Source organism: Oncorhynchus mykiss, chromosome 2 (genome assembly GCF_057628025.1).
Source record: "Oncorhynchus mykiss isolate SJ-2025 chromosome 2, ASM5762802v1, whole genome shotgun sequence".
Lineage (NCBI taxonomy): Eukaryota > Metazoa > Chordata > Actinopteri > Salmoniformes > Salmonidae > Oncorhynchus > Oncorhynchus mykiss.
This window is the reverse complement of record NC_143023.1, coordinates 16677574-16700129: the sequence shown is the minus strand read 5'-3', so window position 1 is coordinate 16700129 and position 22556 is coordinate 16677574. Positions and strand designations below refer to the sequence as shown.

Below are 22556 nucleotides of genomic sequence, written 5' to 3'. Positions count from 1 at the left end.
CATAGAGGCTAAATGAGTGATATAGGAGAGTAAAGCAGTCTATTAAAAGGGTATCAGCTACTGCCTCTCACTGTGTCATACACATTTTACCCTGTGACACACACACACTCATGCTGTGTCATGACCACACACACACACACACACACACACACACACACACACACACACACAGGGAGCAGTATAGGACACATAGAGGCTAAATGAGTGATATAGGAGAGTAAAGCAGTCTATTAAAAGGGTATCAGCTACTGCCTCTCACTGTGTCATACACATTTTACCCTGTGACACACACACACTCATGCTGTGTCATGACCACACACACACACACACACACACACACACACACACACACACACACACGCGTTGTGTCATGACCACACCCACACACACGCACACACACACACACACACACACACACACACACACACACACACACACACACACACGCGTTGTGTCATGACCACACTCCTGACAATAAAAGTGTAACTACAACCAGACCTCCCAATTAACACCACTCTCTCATCTAGCTCCTCCCCCTCCTTTCTCTTCCCTTCATCTCTTTCTCTCATTCTCTCGTCTCCCCTTCCACAGTCTGTTCTCACATATGTCCCTCTCTTTCTCTCATTTCTCCCCCTCCTTCACTTTCTCTTTCCCCCAGTTTTATCCCCCTGTATTTCACACAGTCTCTCTGCCACATCAGAGCTGGGCTCTTAACCACCTCTTTTTACTAGTGGATTTCACACTATTCTTTTATTTTTGTCTTTCTCTGTGTCTCTTTCTCGCTGTATGTCCATAGGCCCTGGTCTCTCTGCTCTCTTTAATTGGTCAAGTGGCAGCACAGTAATTGCTGGTTTATTCCTGCTTTATGTGTGTTTGTAATAAACTGTTTTTAAAAGTGTTTTCTCTCTTGCTCCACTAGTGTTCTAGAATGTTTATCTTCAGTCATCTCTCCTCTTCACAACCTCTCCTTATGTTACTTTAACTTCCCTCTCTTTTTCCTTTCTTCTACTACATCCTCCTTTCCTCCATCTATCCTCTTGTGCTTTCTTCTCTTTCTCCTCCCTCTCTTCTCCTCTATCCCCTCTCCTCTCTCTCTCCTCCCTCTCATCTCCTCTCCCTCTCCTCTCTCCTCCCTCTCTTCTCATCTCTCTCCTCCCTCACTTCTCCTCTCTCTCCTCCCTCTCTTCTCCTCTCTCTCCTCTCTCCTCCCTCTCCTCTCTCCTCCCTCTCTTCTTATCTCTCTCTCCTCCCTCTCTTCTCCTCTTTCTCCTCCCTCTCTTCTCCTCTCTCTCCTCTCTCATCTCCACCCTTTCTCTCTCTCTCTCCTCTCTCATCTCCACCCTTTCTCTCTCCCTCTCCTCTCTGTCTCCTCCCTCTTTTCTCCTCTCTCTCCTCCCTCTCTTCTCCTCTCTCTCCTCTCTCATCTCCACCCTTTCTCTCTCCCTCTCCTCTCTGTCTCCTCCCTCTTTTCTCCTCTCTCTCCTCCCTCTCTTCTCATCTCTCTCCTCTCTCATCTCCACCCTTTCTCTCTCCCTCTCCTCTCTCTCTCCCCCTCTCTCCTTCTTGTCTCTGGCTGTATAATTAGCAGGCTGTGCAGGGAAACGGTTGTTTTTAACCAGACCGTTTCTTGCGGGTTCACCACATACTTTATATTTAGCTTGGGCCAGAGTTACGCCTGAAAATGACTGAGTTCACTAACACTGGCTGCACTAGGCATTGTGTGTGTGTAAGTGCTAGCAGACTCTACCCACTAAGTGTCCAGTGGTCAAAACAGGTCACCACCAGACAAACATGGTGTGGTTATATGTTTGTGTGCACGTGTGTACTTGTATGTGTACAAGTGTGTTTGTGTGTGTGTGTTGTCGCTGCACATCCTTTGTGTTTAGGTTAGGTTGTGTGTCATGGTAACACCAGTGATGTGGTAGAGCTGTACTTTAAAAGGAAATTACCAACTGTATTTAATGACTAGACTGACTGACTGACTGACTGACTGACTGTGACTGACTGACTGTGACTGACTGACTGACTGTGACTGACTGTGACTGACTGACTGACTGTGACTGACTGTGACTGACTGACTGTGACTGACTGACTGTGACTGACTGACTGTGACTGACTGACTGACTGACTGTGACTGACTGACTGTGACTGACTGACTGTGACTGACTGACTGACTGACTGACTGTGACTGACTGACTGACTGACTGTGACTGACTGACTGTGACTGACTGACTGATTGACTGACTGTCTGATTGACTGACTGTCTGACTGACTGACTGCCTGTCTGACTGCCTGTCTGACTGCCTGTCTGACTAACTGTCTGACTGACTGTCGGACTACCTGTCTGACTGACTGACTGTCTAATTGACTGCCTGTCTGTCTGACTGCCTGCCTGTCGGACTGTCTGACTGACTGACTGTTTGACTGCCTGGTCAAGTCTGGCCTGATTACGCCTATGGTTATTTGTAATTTTAGGGGATTTTTCAGGGTCTGTGTCACTATCCGTATCGCACCCAATCTGTTTCATAAACAGTTCTTGGAAGCGATCACACACACGTCTTTGTCACTCTCCCTCTCACACCCAATTTCTGTTTTTCCCAACTGTGTTATTTAACTCTGAGGATCACTCTACATTATATATTATCTTCTTCTAGCGGCTGTTTATTTTAGATGTAGGGAAACTCTGTGTATACTAACTCTACCCGACTCTTACCTCTCTCTCTTTCTCTCCTCTATCCTCCCTCTCTTTCTCTCCTCTATCCTCTCCCTCCTTCTCTTTCTCTCCTCTATCCTCTCCCTCTCTCTCTTTCTCTCCTCTATCCTCTCCCTCCCTCTCTTTCTCTCCTCTATCCTCTCCCTCTCTCTCTTTCTCTCCTCTATCCTCTCCCTCCCTCTCTTTCTCTCCTCCATCCTCTCCCTCTTTCTCTCATCTATCCTCTCCCTCCCTCTCTTTCTCTCCTCTATCCTCTCCCTCCCTCTCTTTCTCTCCTCTATCCTCTCCCTCCCTCTCTTTCTCTCCTCTATCCTCTCCCTCTCTCTCTTTCTCTCCTCTATCCTCTCCCTCCCTCTCTTTCTCTCCTCCATCCTCTCCCTCTTTCTCTCCTCTATCCTCTCCCTCTTTCTCTCATCTATCCTCTCCCTCCCTCTCTTTCTCTCCTCTATCCTCCCTCTCCCTCTCTTTCTCTCCTCTATCCTCTCCCTCTTTCTCTCATCTATCCTCTCCCTCCCTCTCTTTCTCTCATCTATCCTCTCCCTCCCTCTCTTTCTCTCCTCTATCCTCCCTCTCCCTCTCTTGCTCTCCTCTATCCTCTCTCTCTTTCTCTCATCTATCCTCTCCCTCCCTCTCTTTCTCTCCTCTATCCTCCCTCTCCCTCTCTTTCTCTCCTCTCCCTCCCTCTCTTTCTCTCATCTATCCTCTCCCTCCCTCTCTTTCTCTCCTCTATCCTCCCTCTCCCTCTCTTTCTCTCCTCTCCCTCCCTCTCTTTCTCTCCTCTCCCTCCCTCTCTTTCTCTCATCTATCCTCTCCCTCCCTCTCTTTCTCTCATCTATCCTCTCCCTCCCTCTCTTTCTCTCATCTATCCTCTCCCTCCCTCTCTTTCTCTCATCTATCCTCTCCCTCCCTCTCTTTCTCTCATCTCTCCTCTCCCTCCCTCTCTTTCTCTCCTCTATCCTCCCTCTCCCTCTCTTTCTCTCCTCTCCCTCCCTCTCTTTCTCTCTCCCTCTCTTTCTCTCATCTATCCTCTCCCTCCCTCTCTTTCTCTCATCTATCATCTCCCTTCCTCTCTTTCTCTCATCTATCCTCTCCCTCCCTCTCTTTCTCTGTTCTGTCTTTCCTGCTCACTCACTTGTTCTCTCCTCTGTCCTCCCACTCCCTCTCTTTCTCTGTTCTGTCTTTCCTGCTCACTCACTTGTTCTCTCCTCTGTCCTCCCTCTCCCTCTCTGTTCTGTCTTTCCTGCTCACTCACTTGTTCTCTCCTCTGTCCTCCCTCTCCCTCTCTTTCTCTGTTCTGTCTTTCCTGCTCACGCACTTGTTCTCTCATCTCTCATCTTATCATGTTTCAAGGTATGACCCATATGCAGACAGTGTTGAAGAAACAAAAGTTTACTCTTTCAACAGGGGCAGGCAAACGACAGGTCAAGGCAGGCAGGGGTCAATAATACAGAGAGGGTGTAAGGTACAGGACAGCAGGCAGGCTCAGGGTCAGGTCAGCCAGAGGTCAGTAATCCAGAGTAGAGGCAAAGGTACAGGACAGCAGGCGGACTCAGGGTCAGGTCAGCCAGAGGTCAGTAATCCAGAGTAGAGGCAAAGGTACAGGACAGCAGGCAGGCTCAGGGTCAGGTCAGGCAGAGGTTGTCACGGTCTTCCTCCTCTTCATCTGAAGAGGAGAGGCGAGAAGGATCAGAGGACCAAAATGCGGCGTGGTATGTGTTCATAGTGAATTTTAATCAAGAAAACACTGAACACTGCAACACTATACAAAAACAATAAACCTATGACGACCGTGTAGCTACAAATGAGACCTGTGCTGAACACAAGCCACTAACATAGACAATCACCCACAAACAAACAGTGCAACCCAGGCTACCTAAGTATGATTCTCAATCAGAGACAACTAATGACACCTGCCTCTGATTGAGAACCATACTAGGCCCAAACATAGAAATCCCCAAATCATAGAAAATCAAACATAGACTGCACCCAAATCACGCCCTGACCATACTAAATAAATACAAAACAAAGGAAATAAAGGTCAGAACGTGACAGAGGTCAGTAATCCAGAGTAGAGGCAAAGGTACAGGACGTTAGGCGGGCTCAGGGTCATGTCAGCCAGAGGGCAGTAATCCAGAGTAGAGGCAAAGGTACAGGACAGCAGGCTGGCTCAGGGTCAGGCAGGAAAGGTCGAAACCCGGGAAACTAGAAAACAGGGACTATAGCAAAGACAGGAGCAAGGGACAACGCTGGTAGGTTTAAACAGGCAAAACGAACTGTCACAGACAGACAGAAAACACAGGTGTAAGTACCCAGGGGATAATGGGAAAGATGGGTGACATCTGGAGGGGGTGGAGACAAGCACAAGGACAGGTGAAACAGATCAGGGCGTGACACATCTCTCTTTTTCTCTTTCTCTGTTCTGTCTTTCCTGCTCATTCACTTGTTCTCTCATCTCTCTTTTTCTCTTTCTCTTCCCTCTCCTCTCCTTCTCCCACCTTTCTCTCCCCTCTCTCTTTCTTCCTCCTTTTTCCCGCTCTCTCTGTAGTAGTCGAGGTCTGTGAAGCCCTTTACGTAGTGTGGACGATGAGTCAAATCAAATCAACGTCTATTTGTCATGTGCGCCGAATAAAACAGGTGTTGTACAGTGAAATGCTTACTTACAGGCTCTAACCAACAGTGCCATTTTTAAGTAAAAAATAGGTATTAGGTAAACAATAGATAAGTAAAGAAATACAAAATAAAACAGTAAAATGACAGTGAAAATAACAGTAGCGAGGTTGTATACAGGACAGGTGGTACCGGTACAGAATCAATGTGCGGGGGCACCAGTTAGTCAGGCTAATTGAGATAATATGTACGTGAATGTATAGTTAAAGTGACTATGTATAGATAATAAACAGAGAGTAGTAGCAGTGTGGGGGGACAATGCAAATATTCCGGGTAACCATTTGGTTACCTGTTCAGGAGTCAAAGGGGTTTGGGGGTAAAAACTGTTGAGAAGCCTTTTGGTCCTAGACTTGGCACTCCGGTACCGTTTGCCATGCGGTAGCAGAGAGAACAGTCTGTGACTGGGGTGGCTGGGGTCTTTGACCATTTTTAGGGCCTTCCTTTGACACTGCCTGGTATATAGGTATATGGGCCCCAATGATGTACTGGACCATACGCACTACCCTCTGTACACTACCCTCTTGTACACTACCCTCTGTACACTACCCTCTGTACACTACCCTCTGTACACTACCCTCTGTACACTACCCTCTTGTACACTACCCTCTGTACACTACCCTCTGTACACTACCCTCTGTACACTACCCTCTGTACACTACCCTCTGTACACTACCCTCTTGTACACTACCCTCTGTACACTACCCTCTGTACACTACCCTCTGTACACTACCCTCTGTACACTACCCTCTTGTACACTACCCTCTGTACACTACCCTCTGTACACTACCCTCTGTACACTACGCTCTGTACACTACCTTCTGTACACTACCCTCTGTACACTACCCTCTGTACACTACCCTCTGTACACTACCCTCTGTACACTACCCTCTGTACACTACCCTCTGTACACTACCCTCTGTACACTACCCTCTTGTACACTACCCTCTGTACACTACCCTCTGTACACTACCCTCTGTACACTACCCTCTGTACACTACCCTCTGTACACTACCCTCTGTACACTACCCTCTTGTACACTACCCTCTGTACACTACCCTCTGTACACTACCCTCTGTACACTACGCTCTGTACACTACCCTCTGTACACTACCCTCTGTACACTACCCTCTGTACACTACCCTCTGTACACTACCCTCTGTACACAACGCTCTGTACACTACCCTCTGTACACTACCCTCTGTACACTACCCTCTGTACACTACCCTCTGTACACTACCCTCTGTACACTACCCTCTGTACACTACCCTCTGTACACTACGCTCTGTACACTACCCTCTGTACACTACGCTCTGTACACTACCCTCTGTACACTACCCTCTGTACACTACCCTCTGTACACTACCCTCTGTACACTACCCTCTTGTACACTACCCTCTGTACACTACCCTCTGTACACTACCCTCTGTACACTACGCTCTGTACACTACCCTCTGTACACTACCCTCTGTACACTACCCTCTGTACACTACCCTCTGTACACTACCCTCTTGTACACTACCCTCTGTACACTACCCTCTGTACACTACCCTCTGTACACTACCCTCTGTACACTACCCTCTGTACACTACCCTCTGTACACTACCCTCTTGAAGCTCTCAACCTGCTCCACTTTCTTATCCGTATCTTTTTGAAACTGCATTGTTGGTTTGGGGCTCGTCAGTAAGCATTTTACTGTAAGGTATACCCCAAAATACCTGTTGTATTTGGCCCATGTGACTAATGTCGTGTCTTTACTATCATTAACTGAAGACTGATAGTTTTTATCAAAGATTCTCTTAATTAGTTATTACGCGATTAGACTGATTAATCATGTAACCGTAATTACTAGGAAGTCGGGGCACCAAGGAAAAATATCCAGATTACAAAGTTATCATTTCCTAAAATAACTATTCAGATATTTTATCTGATCAATTAGTCTTCGAATTAATTAATGATTTACTTTACCTCACGTTAGTCTCATTACAAACGTCGTAAATTGTTGGTTATCTGCACGAACCCAGTCTTCACTATGAGTCATCCATACATCAATTGTCTTAAATCATTTATTTATTACTAAGTAATTCACATAATTGCATAAACAAACAAACAAACAAGGTAGATGTGGCTACATGAAATGATAGGAGAATGTGCCCTAGTGGGCTAAACCAGCCTGGCGGCTTGTTAGACAAAAGGGGAAGTGGGGGTCGACTAAGAAGTCACTACAGAGTGATAATTATAACAATTGAAATGCTAATCCTTTGCACATGAACGCTCACTCATTCGGGAACAATTACAATCAATATATATATTTACGCTCAGTGTGTCGTTTTGATCGCTGGTGAAAAGTTTGTTTATTTTGTAGAATTGTCCGTCTCTCTCCCTCTCTCTCTCTGTCGTGGTTATAGTGAATAGTTCAAAGTGACATTCATTCGTTTCGTTATAGAATGGATGTTTCGGGGGTTGTCGTTCTTCACGTTCAATGATACCGAATTTTTAGCTGCAGACTAGTAATTAATACCACAGACTTGTTCTTATTCTGTCGGTATCGATAGTCTAAGAGTTTAACCACGTGGTATGGTTAAAAGATTCAGCAATGGTCTACAACCTTTGCACTCCCGTGATTGAGAGAAACATGGTCTGCAACCTTTAGCCATCTCGTAATTGAGGTAAGCTCGGTCTGCTGATCGAAAACCCGAGTGGGAGTTTTATTCTGAAGGCAGAAAAAGGGCTGTCCCAGGATGTCTGACCCTAACTGGGCTCAGGGGCGGTCCTCTGATTTAGTTAACTCCATCCAATCCCCTTTTTGAGTTTTCCTTCATTAAACAGTCCAAAATCATATTACACAATTTTACAAACGGTATCATCCTCCCTCATTCATCTTATACAACAATTAGATGTAAACCTCATATCTGAGGCTAATATATAAACAGCGTTATGGTAATGTGGCCACACCGTCTCCCATGAGCTTCCCCAAGTTGTAACAAACGGACCAGCTGGATTCTTCACGGATCTTTTATACTTTCTTCGGAACATGAAATTTGTTCGTACCTCAAGTTCTGTGAGGTGGAAGGAATTGCTTTGTTCTCTATAAAAATTGACTCTGCCTATACTGTGTGTCCATAAGGAGATCCTCAGGAATTTACAACGTCTCTCTGACCACAGCAACCTAGTTGAAGGAGGCAAGGGGGAGGCAAAGAGAGGAGGATGGGGCTTGCTATACCCAAAGAGGCCAACGTCATGACATACCCCCCTGGTGGTTTGGATCTTGTTTGTCCTGCAAGTTACAAATCAACATAAAATCATGAACACGTGATGTCCTGTTTGTAGATCATCATTGCAGTCCCCTCTGGTGGTTTACCTGGTAGGCTCCCTGACAGCTATTGTAGTGGTGAAGGTATAGTAGGTATGTAAAGGTATTGTAGGTATGAAGTCTATTTCATAGCTATGTTATCCACGGAGGAGCTAACCTCACGATGGAAGTACTCTAAGTATTAGACCAGTCGTACGTGGTGTGATCGTGGTTAATGATTCTAATAATTTTCCTCCTGAATGGAGGATTCTATTTATTAGTGACATGTGTGTTAACCATTGGAAGAGTGCACTGGAGATTCCCTTCCACGTGTTGCACTCTGAGTGACTTCTATGTCGCTGTTGTCAAGGGTAATTTGATTGGTTAGATCTCTAACCTTCTTACTGATTGTAGCTGGACTGACTGTCGCTGGCATTGGTACTGGTGCTCAAAGGGACCAGTTATACTACCGATTTATTCTGAAATATTATACTACCGGAACACATGATTGGAGCATTTTACTAGTTGTATTGTAGTTGAACCTACACATGGCAAGGAATGATTATTGTTGCCATTTGTTTTGTAGGTGGACAAGTCCACCAGACTTCCTTTACAACCAGTGTGGTACACCTCAGTACTATCTTAGATGTGTTCTAAGATAATCCCCGTCTAGGGGCCTGTCTGCTCCTCACTGTTCTCATAGGGGAGTTTACAACTAGATTTGATTTATGCTCTGGCGGCCTCGTACGTTGTTGTCCGTAGTCTCAACCCCCCCACCGGCCTCAATGAGGCTCATCATGGGTCTGAGCTACTATTCCCCCCCTTTGTGTCTCCGGACCCCCCCCCCCCACCAGCGGGTGGTGTTGGTGTCTGAGGCGCAAACGAAAATTTCGGACGCTATGTACGAGTTGTCAGCGGCCGCGTTGTTATGAGGATGGCTGTAACCTTTCAACCAAATCTCCTGGTGTTTGTGCTTCAACACCCTCAGTGGCTGTGGAGTTCTGTCAGTCACCACTGCGTCTGCGTGTGGCAACCTCTTCAGTGCCTGGGAGCTGAGACGAGGATATCGGTCTGTGATATCGCAAAGTGTTTCACCAGTGGGAGTCATCGGGTCAGTTGCTGGACTGACGCCATTAGTATCATTGTAAGGGGTGACAGTCCCCAACAAAGTGGAAGGTGTATCATCGGAAGCAGAGTATACTCTGCGCATCAATGTTTTTCTTGCTGAGACGGCCGCAGTGCTTGCGGAAGTGTCCGAAGGGCAAGAGAAGTTAATCTCAACTACCGTATTGCACGACTGCAAGGAGGAGGGAAGTTGCGTATTCACAGAGACAGCTGGCTCGAAATCGTGAAAAGAATGGTCAATCAAGTTGGCTGATGGAATGTGTCGAGATATCGTAATATCTCCTTGGATCGGATTCTGCCCCAAGAGGTTTTTAAACATCTTTTTCCCAAGGGGTGCTTTCGACAGATACCCCTCGTGAATGACTGCGTTGCAGCTAGCGTTAGGGGTAAACAGTGTGGTCAGTGGAGGAGGCACGGTGGCCTGTGACCATACCTGGTTGGTTTTCCAATCCATCAATGGGAGTAACCGATCCATCAAGTCTGCTCCAAGTAGCAGGGTTACAGTTTCATACACAGGGTGAACGAGCAATACGTCCTTGAAGTGTAGTTTCAGCATGACTCTCAATGTGAGAGGTGAGGTAGTCTGAGTGAACCCTCGAAGTGTAGTGTCGCATCGTTCCACTTTTAACCAATGTTTAGTTGGCTTCAAAGCCATTTTGAGATTATCAAACAATGTTTGAGAGATGAGTGATATTGTCGCACCCGAATCAATTAGCTCATGACAAGTTAAGCAGTCCTCCAGGACTGTTTCCAGGTATTGCCCTTTAGATTTGTGGTTAGTGTACATATTCCCCACAAAGTGTAGTGGTCGTTCGCACCGACGTGATGTGTCATTTCTGTTCAAGGTGGAAGGAGATAGACTTTTCCGATTTTGAGTGGGCTTGGCTTTAACGAAGCGTTTGACCTTTTTCTTCACAACCTTTGTATCAGAGTCTATAGACAAAGCCTGGGGGCTTGTTTCTTGATCAAGCGGGCCCTGGATAGGGTCTCGAGTGAGAGCGGGATCATTTTTTATTTTAACTTCCTTGCTATGGGTGTTAATTCCTGCGGACCTGGTGTCCGGTAATTCCTCGTCTAGTCCTTGTGACTTATCTTTTACCCTTTTCTCAAATTGTTCTCGCTTTAGTTCTTCTCGTAGAGGAACTTCTGGAGAACATTGGTCTACGTTTGCATCGTCCTTTGTTACCCTGGTGCTCTGACACTTTTTGTGGGTTGGGTGCAGGAACGTAGGGAACAGGTCGATTGTAGCGGTAGTCATGTTGATGGCGACGTACTTTACAGTTATTTCGACCACGGAGGTTATTGGAATCATGGTTTTGTGGTAGAAACTGTTGTTGTGCGTCATCTCTCAACGCTCCAATACCAGATAATGCACCCTCTAACTGGAGTGAGTGCTCCTGGTCAAACTTCAAAACCGAGTGGTCAGGTCTCTTAGCATTGTGAACTTTTGATGCCTCAAAAGCTGTGCTTGCAAGCTCTCTGAGTTGTAAGATAGGCAAGCAAACGTGGGCGGCAGGGCCCAAGTAGGTAATGAAGTTCGACAGGAACATTTGTTTAGAAGGTAACAGGACTTCCATGCCTGTTTCAGTGAGTAGGCCAAAGTAAGCTGAACGAAGCCTATGATAGTAAGCTTGTGGGTGTTCGTTCCGAGCTTGTTTGACGGTGTTAGCCAGTAAGCTATCGTGTTTGCGAGTCGCAGAAGCACTCAATTCTAATTTCAAAGCTGTGGCAAGTTTAGCGTTGTCATTTAGCACGTGTTGCTGTTGTAGACGAATGAACCATGTCACATGTCTATTCGACATTCGCTTCAACAGGTAAACCCTGTCAGAACCTGTACTGTTCGGGTAGCCATCCAACGCGTCCTCTATGTCAGCTAGGAACGTTTCAGTATCGTTTGGCTGACCTGGAACGGGGTCAAAGGTGGGGAAATTCTTGTTTGTCAAGGTATTCCGCGTCAAGCGGGTGGAAAGGGTTGGCTTCATCCTGTGGAGAGATTGGGGCCGAAAGGCCAAGAGGAGAAGCCAAGCCTTGTTGATGTTGTTGGCCAAGAGGCGCAATATTACTCAGTGCCGAATGGCCAAGAGGAGAAGACTGAGGGACACATGAGGGAGGCAATGTCTGAAACCTATCATCATACTCCTGTGAGTACAGGGCTCCGGTTGCTTGGATTCGTAGTCACGCTGTAGAGCGTGACCATTCTGGACTTCCTCCAGATGGTACCTAAGGGTGGTATTCTGCTGCATTGCAGAGTCCACTTGAGCGCTTAGAGTACTGATTTTGGACACGTGAGTGTCACACTTGCTCCTTCCGGGCTCAAACTTATCTGTCATGGCTTGCAGATAGAGGTCTTGAGTACGGAGCGAGAGATCCTGTGATGAGATTTCCTCCGCTTGCTTAGAAAGCAATATTTCCATCTTCATCACCTGAGTTCTCTCATCATTCATTTGGTCAGCGACCTGAATGAGTTCTGCTGATTTGCCATCCAACTTTGTCATTGTGTTCATTAACTGATCGTCTTTGGTCTGCAGTGTTTTGAGTAGAACCTTGTTACTTTGAGTAACTATATTGGGAGCTGCAAAGACGCTTTTAATCTATTTATAGATTAATGAACCATAAGTACTGGACAGTACTGTGGAAGTTGGACATGAATGAATTTGCAAAAGCAAATTGAATTAATCAATGATAATGATTAATCATACCTGGATAGGCTATCTGGGAATTAAACTTTAAATTCACCTGGGAAGTTGGTTCATCTAGGTTACTATTGCAAAGTTTAAGGTGTCTCATTTAATTCGAGGAACCTAGAAAGGTATGTCCGACAATTGAAATAAATAAATTGAATGAGACCCAAGCAATTGAGATTGCTGGATTACTTTAACGTGATCCACGTTTGGATTTCCAACCCTTCTTTTAAGAGATTCACCACCACAGGAATTGCTTTGTTCCTCAGGAATTTACGACGTCTCTCTGACCACAGCAACCTAGTTGAAGGAGGCAAGGGGGAGGCAGGGAGAGGGGGATGGGGCTATACCCAAAGAGGCCAACATCATGACACTAATAAAATTTGATTTGATTTTGATTTACAGCCCCGTCGATGAGAATGGGGGCCTGCTCGGTCCTCCTTTTCCTGTAGTCCACAATCATCTCCTTTGTCTTGATTAAGTTGAGGGATAGGTTGTTATTCTGGCACCACCCGGCCAGGTCTCTGACCTCCTCCCTATAGGCTGTCTCGTCATTGTTGGTCACCAGGCCTACCACTGTTGTGTCGTCTGCAAACTTAATGATGGTGTTGGAGTTGTGCCTGGCCATGCAGTCGTAGGTGAACAGGGTGTACAGGAGGGGACTGAGCACGCACCCCTGAGGGACTCCAGTGTTGAGGATCAGCGTGGCAGATGTGTTGCTACCTACCCTCACCACCTGGGGTGGCCCGTCAGGAAGTCCAGGATCCAGTTGCAGAGGGAGGGTTTCTGGGATAATGATGTTAATGTGAGCCATGACCAGCCTTTCAAAGCACTTCATGGCTACAGACGTGAGTGTTACAGGTCTGTAGTCATTTAGGCAGGTCACCTTAGTGCTCTTGGGCACAGGGACTATGGTGGTCTGCTTGAAACATGTTGGTATTACAGACTCAATCAGGGACATGTTGAAAATGTCAGTGAGACATCTGCCAGTTGGTCAGCACATTCCCGGAGCACACTTCCTGGTAATCCGTCTGGCCCAGTGGCCTTGTGAATGTTGACCTGTTTAAAGGTCTTACTCACGTCGGCTATGGAGAGCATGATCCCACAGTCGCCCGGAACAGCTGATGCTCTCATGCATGCCTCAGTGTTGCTTGCCTCGAAGCGAGCATAGAAGTGATTTAGCTCGTCTGGTAGGCTCGTGTCACTGGGCAGCTCGCGGCTGTGCTTCCCTTTGTAGTCTGTAATAGTTTGCAGGCCCTGCCACATCTGACGAGCGTTGGAGCCGGTGTAGTATGATTCAATCTTAGTCCTGTATTGGCACTTAGCTTGTTTGATGGTTCGTCTGAGGGTATAGCAGGATGTCTTATAAGCTTCCGGGTTAGAGTCCCGCACCTTGAAAGCGGCAGCTCTAACCTTTAGCTCAGTGAGAATGTTGCCTGTAATCCATGGCTTCTGGTTGGGGTATGTACAGTCACTATGGGGACGATGTCCTCAATGCACTTATTGATAAAGCCAGTGACTGATGTGGTGTACTCCTCAAGGCCATCGGAAGAATCCCATAACATATTCCAGTCTGTGCTAGCAAAACTGTCCTGTAGTTTAGTATCTGCTTCATTTGACCACTTTCTTTTATAGACTGAGTCACTGGTGCTTCCTGCTTTAATTTTAGCTGGTAAGCTGGAATCAGGAGTATAGAATTATGGTCAGATTTGTCAAATGGAGGGCGAGGGAGAGCTTTGTACACGTCTCTGTGTGTGGAGTAAAGGTGATCTAGAATTTTTTCCCCTCTGGTTGCGCATTTAACATGCTGATAGAAATGAGGTCAAATGGATTTAAGTTTCCCTGCATAAAAGTCCCAGGCCACTAGGAGCACTGCCTCTGGGTGAGAGGTTTCCTGTTTGCTTATTTCCTGATACAGCTGACTGAGTGAGGTCTTAGTTCCCGTCTTTGGTGGTACATAAACAGCCACGAAAAAAATAGATGAAAACTCTCTTGGCAAATAGTGTGGTCTACAGCTTGTCATGAGATACTCTACTTCAGGCCATGATGTTTCAGATCCAACTCTAGAACAATATTTGTGTTTTATTGTGGTTTGGTTCAGGGCAACGGAAAGAGAATGTACATGGAAGCAGTTTGGGTCTTGAACAAGTATGTGCTGTTTTAACATGCTGACAACAGCACTGTGATATTTAGCTAATAAAGTTCTTTATATCTGTCTTTGTCCAGTACGGAGGCATTCAGCCCTGAGCGGGGGGCGAGGGAGGGGGCCACCAAGGTCATGATCGTTGTGACGGACGGAGAGTCACATGATGGGGAGGAGCTACCGGATGCTCTGGAGGAGTGTGAGAAGAGAAACATCACCAGATATGCCATCGCTGTGAGTACACACACACACACACACACACACACACACACACACACACACACACACAGAGACGCACGCACACACACACACACACACACAGAGACACATGCACGCACACACACACACTGTTTCATAGAGCACATGAATGCGGCATGCCTGCTACACCACAAAACTCACTAACCAATATGGCAGACAGTCTCACCAACCAACCCCACAGCTTTTCCACCATACCACCTCACATACCCTGCATAACGTGAGAGCTAGCCATCCTGCCCATTCAGCCTCAAACTGGCCTGAAATAATGCCTGTGGTTTTTAAAATAGCCCCAGCAAATCACTAACTGAACCCCGCTGGCTCCTTAAAATAACCCAGTGGGTAACAACAGCTATGTCTTCCTGCCCCACCCCACCCCCCTAACACACACACACACACACACAGACACACACACATGCACACAGCCCACAATATAAACACTGGGACCTGCAGAGCCACTGTCACCAGAGGAACCACAATATAAACACTGTGACCTGCAGAGACACAGTCACCAGAGGAACCACAATATAAACACTGGGACCTGCAGAGCCACTGTCACCAGAGGAACCACAATATAAACACTGTGACCTGCAGAGCCACTGTCACCAGAGGAACCACAATATAAACACTGTGACCTGCAGAGCCACTGTCACCAGAGGAACCACAATATAAACACTGGGACCTGCAGAGCCGCTGTCACCAGAGGAACCACAATATAAACACTGGGACCTGCAGAGCCACTGTCACCAGAGGAACCACAATATAAACACTGGGACCTGCAGAGCCACTGTCACCAGAGGAACCACAATATAAACACTGGGACCTGCAGAGCCACTGTCACCAGAGGAACCACAATATAAACACTGGGACCTGCAGAGCCACTGTCACCAGAGGAACCACAATATAAACACTGGGACCTGCAGAGCCACTGTGTGAGAGAGAGAGAGAGAGAGAGAGAGAGAGAGAGAGAGAGAGAGAGAGAGAGAGAGAGAGAGAGAGAGAGAGAGAGAGAGAGAGAGAGAGAGAGAGAGAGAGAGAGAGAGAGAGAGAGAGAGAGAGAGAGAGAGAGAGAGAGAGAGAGAGAGAGAGAGAGAGAGAGAGAGAGAGAGAGAGAGAGAGAGAGAGAGAGAGAGAGAGAGAGAGAGAGAGAGAGAGAGAGAGAGAGAGAGAGAGAGAGAGAGAGAGAGAGAGAGAGAGAGAATCTCCAGGGTCTTGCTGAAATGTGGTTTCACTGTGACGGCTGCAATGTTTTGATGTTGTTGCTCTCTGTCCTGCTGCCAGTGTGTGTAGGACAGAAAACAGCCCTTTGGGGAGAGCAGAGCAACAAGCTCTCTAAAATAACAGCCTGAGTCGTGTTTTATACATCAGCCTGCCTGCCTGCCGACTCACACAGAATTTACAGTCAACAAGGGGAGGGGTCAAAGGGGGTGTGTTTGTCTGTTTGCGAGTTTGTTTGTGTGCATGTGCAACTGTGTGTATACATGTGAATATACAGTGCCTTGCGAAAGTATTCGGCCCCCTTGAACTTTACGACCTTTTGCCACATTTCAGGCTTCAAACATAAAGATATAAAACTGTATTTTTTTGTGAAGAATCAACAACAAGTGGGACACAATCATGAAGTGGAACGACATTTATTGGATATTTCAAACTTTTTTAACAAATCAAAAACTGAAAAATTGGGCGTGCAAAATTATTCAGCCCCTTTACTTTCAGTGCAGCAAACTCTCTCCAGAAGTTCAGTGAGGATCTCTGAATGATCCAATGTTGACCTAAATGACTAATGATGATAAATACAATCCACCTGTGTGTAATCAAGTCTCCGTATAAATGCACCTGCACTGTGATAGTCTCAGAGGTCCGTTAAAAGCGCAGAGAGCATCATGAAGAACAAGGAACACACCAGGCAGGTCCGAGATACTGTTGTGAAGAAGTTTAAAGCCGGATTTGGATACAAAAAGATTTCCCAAGCTTTAAACATCCCAAGGAGCACTGTGCAAGCGATAATATTGAAATGGAAGGAGTATCAGACCACTGCAAATCTACCAAGACCTGGCCGTCCCTCTAAACTTTCAGCTCATACAAGGAGAAGACTGATCAGAGATGCAGCCAAGAGGCCCATGATCACTCTGGATGAACTGCAGAGATCTACAGCTGAGGTGGGAGACTCTGTCCATAGGACAACAATCAGTTGTATATTGCACAAATCTGGCCTTTATGGAAGAGTGGCAAGAAGAAAGCCATTTCTTAAAGATATCCATAAAAAGTGTCATTTAAAGTTTGCCACAAGCCACCTGGGAGACACACCAAACATGTGGAAGAAGGTGCTCTGGTCAGATGAAACCAAAATTGAACTTTTTGGCAACAATGCAAAACGTTATGTTTGGCGTAAAAGCAACACAGCTGAACACACCATCCCCACTGTCAAACATGGTGGTGGCAGCATCATGGTTTGGGCCTGCTTTTCTTCAGCAGGGACAGGGAAGATGGTTAAAATTGATGGGAAGATGGATGGAGCCAAATACAGGACCATTCTGGAAGAACACCTGATGGAGTCTGCAAAAGACCTGAGACTGGGACGGAGATTTGTCTTCCAACAAGACAATGATCCAAAACATAAACCAAAATCTACAATGGAATGGTTCAAAAATAAACATATCCAGGTGTTAGAATGGCCAAGTCAATGTCCAGACCTGAATCCAATCGAAAATCTGTGGAAAGAACTGAAAACTGCTGTTCACAAATGCTCTCCATCCAAACACACTGAGCTCGAGCTGTTTTGCAAGGAGGAATGGGAAAAAATGTCAGTCTCTCGATGTGCAAAACTGATAGAGACATACCCCAAGCGACTTACAGCTGTAATCGCAGCAAAAGGTGGTGCTACAAAGTATTAACTTAAGGGGGCTGAATTATTTTGCACGCCCAATTTTTCAGTTTTTGATTTGTTAAAAAAGTTTGAAATATCCAATAAATGTCGTTCCACTTCATGATTGTGTCCCACTTGTTGTTGATTCTTCACAAAAAAATACAGTTTTATATCTTTATGTTTGAAGCCTGAAATGTGGCAAAAGGTCGCAAAGTTCAAGGGGGCCGAATACTTTCGCAAGGCACTGTACATTTGCAGTAGCTATAACTTCACTGTATGTTTTGAATAGTTAACAAGCTACCTCCCGCTGTCTGTATTTCTGTCCTCCCTCTCCGTTCGTGACTCTGAGGACAAACCAGCAGCAGCTGGCAAGACCAATGGAATTTCTCTGCTTCTATAAGATCTTCATGTATACATTTATAGTGTAGGATTCCTTCACTTTAAACCCTCCCTCCCTCCCTCCATCCATCCTTCCTTCCTTCCTTCCTTCCTTCCTTCCTTCCTTCCTTCCTTCCTTCCTTCCTTCCTTCCTTCCTTCCCTCCCTCCCTCCCTCCCTCCCTCCCTCCCTCCCTCCCTCCCTCCCTCCCTCCCTCCCTCCCTCCCTCCCTCCCTCCCTCCCTCCCTTCATCCATCCATCCATCCTTCCCTCCCTCCCTCCCTCTCTCCCTCCTTCCCTCTCTCCCTCCCTCTCTTCATCCATCCCTCCATCCCCACCTTCCTCCTTCCCTCTCTCCATCTCTCCCTCCCTTCATCCATCCCTCCCTCCCTTCATCCATCCCTCCCTCCCTTCATCCCGCCCTTCCTCCTTCCCTCTCTCCCTCCCTCCCTTCATCCTCTATACCTCCCTCCCTTCCTCCATCCCTCCTTCCTCCTTCCTTCTCTCTCTCCCTCCCTCCCTTCCTCCATCTCTCCCCCCTCCATTCCTCTATCCCTCCCTCCCTCCCTCTCTCCCTCCATCCATCCCTCCTTCCCTCCCTCCCCTTTGAAAACAGAGAATTTCCTTATTTAAGATGGCAGCCAGAGTGACAGGGAAGGATTGTTGGGATTGGGTTTCTCGGGAGGAATGTGCTCCTTACTGCAGTGTTTAGGCTATTCTGTATTACAGACTACTAACTGTAGCTGTTACTATAGCCTCCTCACACTATAGAGTCCTACCACACCAGTCATCTCTCTCCCCCTGTCTGGACCAATTCTTTCATTTCACGGTTTGCTAGAGCAGTATTTCCCAAACATTTTAGCTGACTCCATTTTAAGACACCCCCTTAGTTAGAACCCTACGGACAGTATCTGTTTTAAGACACCCCCTTAGTTAGAACCCTACGGACAGTATCTGTTTTAAGACACCCCCTTAGTTAGAACCCTACGGACAGTATCTGTTTTAAGACACCCCCTTAGTTAGAACCCTACGGACAGTATCTGTTTTAAGACACCCCCTTAGTTAGAACCCTAAGGACAGTATCTGTTTTTTGTCTTTTAAGGGTTGTCTCTCTGTGGTTGTCCTTGATTCAGGTTATGTCCTCTACTGTACTGTACGGGGTTGGTGTTGGCAGCTCTCTCTCTGTCCTCTCAGATTGTCCTGACTCAGTAATATCTCTCCCTCTATATAAATGTTCTCTGTCCCTGTGAAACATGGAGGAGTTATTGGCGGAAGACGTAGAGAATATGTCTGTTAATGTTATCTCTCGCTCTACCTTTCACTTTTTCTGTCCCTTACATTTAACCCCTTCTTTCTCTCCCTTTTGTTTTTCTACCCTTCCCTTTAACCCCTTTCTCTCTCTCTCCCTCCCCCTTTATCTCTCCCCCCTCTCTTTCCTCATCCCTCTCTTTCTCCCTCGCCCTTTCTCTCCCCCTCTCTTTTCTCATCCCTTTCTCTCTCCCTTGCCCTTTATCTCTCCCCCTCTCTTTCCTCATCCCTCTCTTTCTCCCTCGCCCTTTCTCTCCCCCTCTCTTTCCTCATCCCTCTCTCTCTCCCTCGCCCTTTATCTCTCCCCCCTCTCTTTTCTCATCCCTTTCTCTCTCCTTCCCCCTTTATCTCTCCCCCCTCTCTTTCCTCATCCCTCTCTCTCTCCCTCGCCCTTTATCTCTCCCCCCTCTCTTTCCTCATCCCTCTCTCTCTCCCTCGCCCTTTATCTCTCCCCCCTCTATTTCCTCATCCCTCTCTCTCTCCCTCGCCCTTTATCTCTCCCCCTCTCTTTCCTCATCCCTTTCTCTCTCCCTCCCTTTTCTCATCCCTTTCTCTCTCCCTCCAGGTATTGGGTCACTACATCCGCAGGCAGCAGGACCCAGAGACGTTTATCAGTGAGATCAAGTACATTGCCAGCGACCCTGACGACAAATACTTCTTCAACGTGACTGACGAGGCGGCGCTCAACGACATCGTAGATGCACTAGGAGACCGCATCTTCACTCTAGAGGGTGAGACGGAGAGAGGAAGAGGAAGGGGGAGGGAGAGGGAGGAGAGGAGGGAGGTGAAAGTGCTGGAAAGAGAAAGGAGGAGAAAGGGTGTCTGTGTTCTGGAGACAGGGAGGAACTGCTTTCTTATTTAACCAGGGAGAAAGTTAGAAGAGAGAGGGATGTTACTCTCTTTCAATTGGGAAAGAGGCAAAAAAGGGGGAATGGTGCCACATTTAATCCCAGACGGAATGAAAGAGGAAGGGATGGATAGATGCCACTACCTTGAAAAGGAAAGAAGGGCGCGAGCAGCTATCACAACACTTACAGGAACAAGGGAGGAAATTATGCCACCCTGAAGTCTGTAGGGAGCGAGGGAGGAAGGGAGTGGAGGATATGAGAGGAGGATGGGGGAGGTAGATTCTGTATACCAGCTGGGGTCTTGAGTGAGGAGGGAGAGAGAGGGCACTAACCTGTGGCATCTAGATAGTGGCAGATTGGGGAGGGGAAGGAAGGGAGGGAATGTTTGGAGTAAAGGTGAAAGGGGGATAGAAGTAAAATAACAGTATTTAAATTGAGAGTGAGTATTCATGTGTCACAGTGGGCAGCACAGGATGCCACGTTTAGTCCCATCATGGTATTCATGTGTCAGAGTGGGCAGCACAGGATGCCACGTTTAGTCCCATCACGGTATTCAGGTGTCAGAGTGGGCAGCACAGGATGCCACATTTAGTCCCATCACGGTATTCATGTGTCAGAGTGGGCAGCACAGGATGCCACGTTTAGTCCCATCACGGTATTCATGTGTCAGAGTGGGCAGCACAGGATGCCACATTTAGTCCCATCACGGTATTCATGTGTCAGTGTGGGCAGCACAGGATGCCACGTTTAGTCCCATCACGGTATTCATGTGTCAGAGTGGGCAGCACAGGATGCCACGTTTAGTCCCATCACGGTATTCATGTGTCAGAGTGGGCAGCACAGGATGCCACGTTTAGTCCCATCACAGTATTCAGGTGTCAGAGTGGGCAGCACAGGATGCCACGTTTAGTCCCATCACGGTATTCATGTGTCAGAGTGGGCAGCACAGGATGCCACATTTAGTCCCATCACGGTATTCAGGTGTCAGAGTGGGCAGCACAGGATGCCATGTTTAGTCCCATCACGGTATTCATGTGTCAGAGTGGGCAGCACAGGATGCCATGTTTAGTCCCATGCCACCTGGCACTGGCAGAACAAACATTAACCAAACATTCAACTAAACTTCCTCTGAGAGTTAGGGTTAGGGTAAACCTGTTCCGCTTTCACCTCAGCAGAGGTCCCATTAGCCCCTCACTCAGTCACTGAACCCCCACACCACACAGATATGTGGTTGGGCACAGAAACATGAGAGGGTGAGACTCATGATTTAATCAAATCATTTTTGAATGACATGACACAAAATAATAGCAGAGAGATCTGCTCAACTAGATTTTTGTGTTGGATACTACAGAAAATGTGCTAGAAAGGTTTGTTAAACGTTGTTTTGATGTTTCTGTTTCGTCACAGGGACGCTGGGGTACAACGAGAGCTCCTTCAAGTTTGAGATGTCCCAGATTGGCTTCTCCACACACGTTCTCGATGTGAGTCCACCATGTGTGTGTGTGCGTAGTGTGCAAGCATGCGAGCGCACGCGTCATGTCATTGTCTTGAATTTCTGATCTGTCATTGTACTGTATGTTTATCCCCCCTCTCCCATGCGTGTGTTTCAGGATGGCATCCTGTTTGGGATGGTGGGGGCGTATGACTGGGACGGAGGGGTGCTGAAGGAGGGCGCTGAGGGCCGCATCATGCCCACCAGAGAGGCCTTTGAGTCAGAGTTCCCCCAGGAGCTCAAGAACCATGCTGCCTATCTGGGTGACTTAACTTACTTACATTACACTATGTACACTTTACATTATACCGTTTCACACATAATACTACTCAACTTATCACTGTTTTACACATAATACTACTCAACTTATCACTGTTTTACACATAATACTACTCAACTTATCACTGTTTTACACATAATACTACTCAACTTATCACTGTTTTACACATAATACTACTCAACTTATCACTGTTTTACACATAATACTACAAAACTTATCACTGTTTTACACATAATACTACTCAACTTATCACTGTTTTACACATAATACTACTAAACTTATCACTGTTTTACACGCAATACTACTAAACTTACCACTGTTTTACACATAATACTACTAATCGTACCACTGTTTTACACATAATACTACTAAACTTATCACTGTTTTACACATAATACTACTAATCGTACCACTGTTTTACACATAATACTACTAAACTTATCACTGTTTTACACATAATACTACTAAACTTATCACTGTTTTACACATAATACTACTCAACTTATCACTGT

At 46.6% G+C, this 22556-nt stretch overlaps 1 protein-coding gene across 2 annotated transcripts in view; it reads left to right on the top strand.

The window, feature by feature from the left end:
- Positions 1–22556, top strand: part of itga10 (integrin subunit alpha 10) — a 65999-nt gene that overhangs the window by 28040 nt on the left and 15403 nt on the right. For both annotated transcript variants that reach the window (XR_016484587.1, XM_036939768.2), the window contains exons 8-11: positions 14702–14852; positions 19990–20155; positions 21680–21753; positions 21883–22027. Coding sequence is in view for 1 of the 2 variants with exons in the window: in XM_036939768.2 (XP_036795663.2) it covers positions 14702–14852; positions 19990–20155; positions 21680–21753; positions 21883–22027 (536 nt within the window). In the remaining variant the exon portion in view is untranslated. The remainder of the gene's footprint in view (positions 1–14701; positions 14853–19989; positions 20156–21679; positions 21754–21882; positions 22028–22556) is intronic.